At 42.1% G+C, this 8566-nt stretch overlaps 1 protein-coding gene across 1 annotated transcript in view; it reads left to right on the plus strand.

The window, feature by feature from the left end:
• The window catches only part of ephb3a (eph receptor B3a), a 28414-nt gene extending 20059 nt beyond the window's left edge, over positions 1–8355 (plus strand). Inside the window, exons 12-15 of the mRNA XM_034888330.1 lie at positions 2213–2428; positions 2706–2855; positions 4242–4435; positions 6723–8355. Coding sequence (XP_034744221.1) covers positions 2213–2428; positions 2706–2855; positions 4242–4435; positions 6723–6834 — 672 coding nt within the window. The 3' untranslated portion in view covers positions 6835–8355. The remainder of the gene's footprint in view (positions 1–2212; positions 2429–2705; positions 2856–4241; positions 4436–6722) is intronic.
• Positions 8356–8566: the final 211 nt, after the last annotated feature.

Consider the following 8566-nt stretch of genomic DNA (forward strand, 5'->3'; position numbering starts at 1 on the left):
ACACATTACATTTCCAGCTGCGTGGGGGCCTATTACATGTCATTTACATTCAATAAAATGTGTTTTCCCGCATGGCTGCACTGTGAAGAAGTCCACATAGGCTGGATGAGGCTACTTAATGCTCCTGGTGAATCGATGCCAAGCTGCTGGTCTTAAAAGCAGTTTATCTTAAAGTGATATACAGCAGCTTGTTTGCATAGATGATGAATCAATGATATTGATGAGTCTTGACATTGACCAGCATGTTTTAAAATTTGGGCTTAACAAGTGGGCTAAATTCCATGTAACCGTGTATATATCAAACCTGTTTCCTGTCTGTATGGACAAAAAAAGGCAAAATGCCTACAAAGAAAAACAAAAAAGAATATGTAAATACTTCAGCTGAAAGTTCCACATCAGCTGCAGCCATCTTGGTTCTTTTCAAAAATGACTCAACGGCGCTCCACATTAAGCTGGGTTTAGGTTGCCGTAATGTCTTTGGGACGAAGGTAAGCAAGCCAATAATGATTCATCACATATTTTGTTTAAAGCACAAAGCCTGCCCCATATTAGCCGGCCGGGTACTAGACATATTTGCCCCAGCAAATAAAACACAGGCTCGCAGTTTTGTCTGGTTTCGGACTAGCTTTTGCAGCTTCCAACTTCCAAATGTGTAAATTTGATCTTTTGTATAGTTGCCCACATGAAGCAAGCAATTTGAAATCTTGAAAGCTGCAACCATTATTCAATTTAGTTGGCTTTCATATCTAGAAAAGCAGTAAATCCTTTGAAGCAAATGTTTGGCTTTTTTTTTACTTGAAAAAGCCTCTTCCCTCCTTCTCACCCACTCCTCTCAGTCAGATGTCCCACAAATAACACAAGAAATTCCACGGCCTGTGTTGTCCTCGCCCCCGCTCTCGCCAGTGTCACACTGCCTGTGACTCAGAGGAACTCCGAGTTCTGCTCCAACAAGGAGACTATAGAGTTAACTCTCTCGCTCACACACACACACACGCACAAACTGTCCATATGGATCACACACATGAGACTTTGTACTGCAGCTCGCTGGAGACATGAACACACTTAAAACCACACGACATATGCACGTGGCATAGCATTACAGATATACAGAAATAACACACACACATACACACCACCGTGGCTTTGAACGCCTGCTATGAATCATGGCTGTTTACACATCTATCCATTCTGGCTTGTTTTGCTGTCAGACTTCATTGGAGTGTGCCGACTACAAAGCAGAATGTTTATGGTTTTGTCATGTCACGTCTTGTGTTCTGTGCTTTCTCATTGTGGAGTCAAAGCAGGGATTGATTCTATTTTTTTCTTCTACTTATATTTAATTAAATATTCAGGTCATAAAAAGAAACCTCAGCGTAGTTTCAGCTTCATCCAGGTTTGCAGAACCTCTCATTTTTTGCATCACATAAGTGTGTGTTGACATTTGATCGATCAGTTTCAATTCGCATACATCGGGTTTCATGAGGCTTCACAGGGTGGAGTGCCGATGTATTTTGATGAGGAGTTTATCCCTCTGTGTCACGCTTCAGACATGTGGAGAATTGTAAATTAAAACCCTGAAAGCCCTAATCTCAGATTTGTTTCATGCCTCCCAAATGTCAACATAAAAATGTCTGTATATCAGGGAACTTCAAATGAGGGATATAAGCTTTGAGCAACAGGCATTCTAATTCAGTCAATGGGACAATTTGCAAGCGGAAAAAAAGCAAACAAAGCTTTGTGTTAAAAACGTGCACTGTCTCTACCGGCGACTAGTTAATCAGTCAGCTGCCGATTATAAAAATACCTGCAGATGTTTGATTTGGATTTCAGCTTTGCAGATCCCATTTGTTTTTGTTTGGAGTCAATATAGAGCCTTAATGGGTTTAGTACGACAGTAAAGAGTCTAATTAATCAGCTAATTGGACAGCATGCTTGAAAAGGTTAGCTGTCACTGACTGTCATGAGCAGCCGTGAAGCATTATGACAGATGTCGTGTTTATATGGCCTCAGTGACTGATTTGCTCTCTCTGGTGCTTTCTCCTCCTTCTTATCTCCCATACTTCCCTATCGTCTGTTTCTCCCCATTTCAACACACCCTTGTTTCTCGTTCTCATTTTTCATTCCTTCACTTTCCTCCTTGTTCATTAACTGCCTCTTTTGCTCTCCCCCTCCCTCCCCCACCTTCGCTCTATCTCCGGCTGTGTTTTTGTAGCTAAATGACGGACGCTTTACGATGACACAGCTGGTCGGGATGCTGCGTGGCATCGCTGCAGGGATGAAGTACCTGTCAGACATGAACTATGTTCACCGAGACCTCGCCGCCCGGAATATCTTGGTCAACAGCAACTTGGTCTGCAAGGTCTCTGACTTTGGCCTGTCGCGCTTTCTGGACGACACTTCCGCTGACCCCACTTACACAAGTTCGCTGGTCAGTATTATGTGTGCTCACTCTGTTTGCACACTCCATGCATGTTTAATTGAGCTTGTGAATGGATCCTCTTCACTTGTTTCACATGTACATACGGAGGCATGTGTGACTGTTCATGTGTGCCAATATTTGCGTTAGCCTGTGAGACCGTCTGTGAAATGTGCATTAGCATGCTTGTGTTGTTATAAGACGGTAGTGTCTTCCAGAGTTTTGATACCAGCCTGTGTGTGTGTTTGTGTGTGTGTGTGTGTGTGTGTGTGTGTGTGTGTGTACGCAGGGAGGGAAGATTCCCATCCGGTGGACAGCGCCAGAGGCCATCGCCTTCAGGAAGTTCACCTCTGCCAGCGATGTGTGGAGTTACGGCATCGTCATGTGGGAGGTGGTGTCCTATGGAGAGAGACCATACTGGGACATGAGCAACCAGGATGTGAGTAAGCCTGAAAGTCTCATGATACCAAATACACATTCAGGGAGTTTTATGTCTAAGTTTAGGGCTGGCTCAGAGTTTCACTGAGCTGTTGCAGCTTTGATTTCCAGCGTGACATGTTGGACCTGGGCCTGTTCAGCTGTCTTTATCTCCTCATTCCAGATGCTTGTGCAGCTGTGTGGCTGTATGTGTTTTTACCACCTTATTTACAGACCTGGTCTGCCCAGCCTCTACAAATCTATACTGCAAAGCCCCCCTCACACACACACACAGTGTGAGAAAACTGTTTTTACGGGCGTTGTTACCTGTAGGCTATCTGCACTACACAGACATTGTAACTACAACAGTGAGTTTGAAGGAAAGAAAAAGAATTCTCTTGATTCTCCTTCCTGAACAGAGTACTGTGTACACCTCCAGTTTATTCTCTGAAGAATATCACACTGTATTGTGCTTCAAAGACAGTTGATAGCAATAAAGCACAAAGAAAAAGGAGCCAAAATGAAAAATGCCAGTAATGTATGTGTAACTTTCATAACAAAGCCCACATGCAGTAATGAAAGCATCAAAGTGGAGGTCTTCTATTGTTCCCAATAGCATTTATGCCACAGTCATCGCTCAATAAGCAACCGTCAACAAATGCGAGATATAAACAGAGGTACTCGCCAGCTAGAAGCACGACATAAAAATCAAAGGACAAGCAGCAGGAGAAGAGGGTTGCAGAAGAAATGTTTTATTGTTTCCAAATGGCAAGTTTTATTGTTGTGGGGAGTTAAAACCCATACACAGCTTATGGAGGGAAATGCCGTTGCTAGGCGAAAATCAAATCAATGAGCCAACGTTTTCATCCCCCAGTTATTATCTCTCCTATCAATCATGGCAGTTTTGAAGTGACAACTTTTAGAATACTTGAGAATAATCTTTTTTAGAGTTTTATAAAGATGATAAAAAGAAGGTTGGAATGTGTGACAGCATGAGCTGAGAAACTGTCTAATGTAGGACATAATACAGTAATTTGGGATTGTGCGTCCACCACTCTAACAAAGACCAAACAGAGTGGGCATAATACAAATGAGCCAGAGCCAAATGTTAACACTTTTTAGAAGCACCATATCCTATTGGATAGATGCTGTGGAATTAGGTACAGCTATTCAAGGACCCCAGATGATAAATTGTAAGAATGTAATTTCTTATATTTAAATGTGTCCAATGCAAAACCATGACATTTCCATCTGCCTCAGCTGTACTTTGTGTACTGTACAGTGCAAATTGGCAAATTTTAGATGATAAACACAGCAAACATCTGAGTGTCACTATGAGTATGTTAGTATGTTGTGCTTCATTATATCCTCGCAGAGACTTTTTTAAGAATGACTTCCTGTCCCTCAGGTGATGACAGCAGTAGAGCAGGACTACCGGCTGCCCCCGCCCATGGATTGTCCCATGGTGCTGCACCAGCTGATGCTTGAGTGCTGGATGAAGGAGAGAAACCTGAGGCCCAAGTTCTCCCGCATTGTCAGCACTCTGGACAAGCTGCTCCGCAACGCCGCCAGCCTCAAGGTGGTGACCAGCACCTACTCAGGGTGAGTCCAGCTGCAGGAAGAGAGGTACACTGAAGTAGCTTTTTGACAAGCTTTTTTCTACAATAAAAAAGATGTCCTAGTTTATGCTATAGCATTGTTCTCATCCTGCCTTTGTGAAGGGAGAGAAGTTTTAATGTGGATGGAAAATGTTTGCATTTAGAAATGTGCTTTCTGTTTTTAGGAAGAGCAAAGCACTTTACTGTTGCAACCTTGGCAAGCTTGCTGTGAGATTTAGCAACTTTTCAGATAAACTTGTTAAGTTTACCTTCTAAATAGCTGCAGAAAAACGTCTCACTGGGTTTATGTGCTATGTATAGAGGGTTGGACCAAATGGATGCCCAGCGGCAACGTAATTTGGCAACTTCGGACCATTCTGAAGAATCTCAGAACAGCAACCAGAGTTTACAGTATGAGCAGAATCTTAAGAAATGTTATAATAATTGATAGCACATTTTCAAAAACTTTCATCATCAAGTCTGTATTGTTGGCTGTGTCGTTTGTAGTGCTATTGGTTGACGTGGTAGCTTCTGTTGCAGACCTTTGTTATAAATATATGCATTATTCCGCTGGGTTTTCCATAAAAGCACATTATGCTTTTCAGGTTTTTCCACACTAACAGCTGTGTAGTGCAAATACAAAAAGGGGTGATGACATTCTCTCTTTTCACCTTGTGTGTATGATGGCTATGAAGTGCAGGATGAAGATTCCTCCTAGTGCAGAGATGACCTGCGCTGTGCCTCTGGGTTGGAATAAGATGTTACAGTAAAAGAAAATATGGCTGGCGTAAGAAGAGGCACACCAAGGTCTATGCTTGTTGGGTGTAGTTCTTTTTATTCTTTCTGTTGATTTGGGAGAATATTTCTGTGAGCTGAAGGCTCTTACTGCCAGACAGATGTCTGCCTCCTTTTCGCTGACACTTCCCTTGAAAGTTTAGATTTGACTTATTCATAGGTAGCCGTCCTCACATTGACAAGTTGTTTTTCAACTTTGTTTTCAGTGCAGTGGCTCCAAATGTTCCAGCCATTTTTACTGACGTGTTTGTTCTGAAATGCGTTAGCCTGGCATCCAGTCAACAGTATGATTAGTGCTACTTTAGATGCTAGATCCTCAGCTCTGAGTGATGTATAATGAATCAAGCGCACATCCTCAACTCGGTGCCTGTGACTATGCAATAGTTTATTGTTACCCACACAAAAGGCAGAATTCATACATACAGTATCCAGGTCTTGTGCCAGCTCCTTGGCTCACAGTTTCATTCTTAACATTGAGCCCCAAGGGCAATTCCTATGCCAGGAGTTTGGCTCTGTGAAGCTAATTGTGTGTGGAAATGTAATGGCTGACCTCGGTTTAATTCCCCCTTCACTTGGCTGGATGCTGGAATGTAGGTGATAGGACAGACAGCAGCCAGAGCTGCTGATGTGGAAAAGCAGGAGGTGATGAAGTGTGAGTAATAAGGGAGATTGAGGAGAAGCTAAAAGAGAGAAATGTGTTTAATTAGGTTGCTAATGAGCTTTTTAATGCATCAGGGGAGGGCACGCCCAGTGCTGTGATGGGAAAATAGTAAAGGGATATGCGGGTGTTAGTTGCGTGTGTGTGCGTGTGTGCATGTTATGCTACGAGCTGCTGTGTGCAGATGACATGCCAATGATTAATTTATGGCCTCATTTGCATGCAACAGCAAGAGAGATAGAGGCGGGAGCGGGAGAAAGAGGAGGAGGGAGAAAGGATCATGTTGTCAGAGCATGATTTAGAGAGTGTCTCCGGTGTTTGTGGGTGCGTCTGTACGCTCGCTTCAGCTCACCTGCCATTGGCTGCTCAATGATGTTTGGGCAGATAACGGAGGGAGAGAGAGGATATGAGATGCAGCGCTATCTGTAGAGTATCTTCAACCACAAGGGCCTTAAAGGACACTGGTCGAGCAATAAAGGACACACGGAGGCTGCGTCGCTTTTTCCAAGATATCAAAGGACTATGTTGTAACTTTTATTAAAATTGGAAAAATGATGAATAGATTTGGCACGAAATTTGAGTTGGACTTTGTTTATACCAGATGAAGCTTGAGATCAGCAGATTTGAGTGTATCCTCAGGATGCTGTATGTTTATTGTCTATAACCATTAGGTCTTAGCTGAATATATACTACACAGAATTTAGCTACACCGACTCTAAGATGGATTAGACCTTTACCTACCTTCAATGAGAGCACTTAGCGAAGTAATAATGAGATGTACCTTTTGTTTAAAGTGGCTGTGAATCTGCTGCTGACCTGTGCGGCTTTGTGTTGGCAGGGACCTGCTGCGGCTTGGAGGGACGCTGCCGGGACACAACAGGAAGAGTCCGGACAGCAGTCAAGAAATCGTTCGGCAACAAATGAGCCAAACTCTCCCCATCAGAGTGTGAGCTGCTGCGGCCAGGAGGATACAGAACGAAGAACAACTACCTAGACACTCTGACGTGTAGAGCCTGATGTAAAATACAAAGAAGAAGCTACATAGAGAGAAAGAGGACCGTTTTGGAGATTTCTTTCCAAATGGAGATGTCCACGAGAACTGTCCATTGCAGTGTGTGTGTGTGTGTGTGTGTTCATTACTTGACACTTGTGGATTTGTGACTATTGACATAAAGCCAAACTTCCTGTTGCCCCCTCTCAGGTTGTGTTTGCATGCCTGCATGTGTTCTTGCTGGTTAGGAATCAGTCTTTCCTTCTCTTCTCCCTCAGACTGAGGACCGGGGAGCTTACACAGATAATAGGATTCAGTGAATAGTTGATGCAACAGTGCCAAAATAAAGCAAAGTTTGCTTAAAACTGACTCTTAAGACAGCTTGACATCTGTAGACCTTCAATCCAATCAACCCTTTTTATTCAAACCCAACCTGTTCTGTTATTTTGCTCTTTTTTTGTGAAACAAGAAAAAAAAACCTTTTCATCCGCTTCCTCTTAAATACTGTCTTCCACATGTACTGGGAGATATACATGTTACGAATCTGTACAAAGCATCCGAGTCTTCACACCGTCTCTCTGTCAAAGGAGAGATGTAACTGACACTGTGCCGGACACGTCATGTGCATGCCAAAGTGGAAACTTCTTCATGAGAAAATTACAAATAAGTTCCACATTAACTGTTGCTGTGGTGGCATTTCGCTGTATGGACTTTAACGTCCATGTTTTCTTAATCTTGTTTGATTCATATGCGCATTGTTTTGAATGCTAAGTTATTATCTATTAGTGCAAAGAGATGTTTTTTTTTTGGTGTGATTTTTACAAGCACTGGGGCTTAACGTTTTTTATTGCAATGCTTGTTTTTTCACACATTAACAAACCAGACAGACTTGAATGAATGAAATGAGAAGTTAAAATGTTCTGCTCAGACAGAATAATTATAAATGAAAAGCGCCTGTGGGAGTGCTGTGTTGAAGATCAGTGAGAATTAAATAGGTCAATATCCAGATGATAGCACTGTGACCTTATTATTGACCAAACCTATAAATACTAATGTAGAACAAATCACTCATTGGTTAATTTCTCCTGTGTTTTCTTCAGCACGACAGCTGTTGGTGCAGTTCCTATCTAAAACAACTGCCTGTATATAACTATATTTCTATTAGACCAGTCAGCTCAACATTTACATCCATCTGAGCTCATTCTGGCCTCTTTATGACCCTCGTTTATATGCTTGTTTGTTTATTGTTGAGGAGCAAACAAATGGAGAAATTGCAGTTTAAATGGTCATTACATATCTGAAACTATATGTCACAATGAAAGAAGAAAATGTGTGTCTGTTAGGGCAGACTTTTTCCTGTGCAATTAAAGGTGTATTAGATTGTAAAAAAAAAAAAATCCTTCAGAAAACTAGAACAAAAATAAGCATTTCTCTTTCAGTATTTTTACGATAATCATATGCAAATAAATTATTAAACGGATATTTCGTATTCTCTTTGATTTCTTGGCGGGTTCACAGGGCTGAAGTTCCGGGTCTCTTCTTATCTGGCCGAAGGATGAAAAGAGAGAATAGCAAGTTTGTTTTACCTCCTCAGTCGGAATATCACAGCAGCTTTGGATGGACTCATTAAGTTGGAAAATTAATCAAAGGCCGGTCCATGCAACTTGCATATTAGCGAGACCATAGGACTA

Source organism: Etheostoma cragini, chromosome 12 (assembly GCF_013103735.1).
Source record: "Etheostoma cragini isolate CJK2018 chromosome 12, CSU_Ecrag_1.0, whole genome shotgun sequence".
Taxonomy (NCBI): Eukaryota; Metazoa; Chordata; class Actinopteri; order Perciformes; family Percidae; genus Etheostoma; species Etheostoma cragini.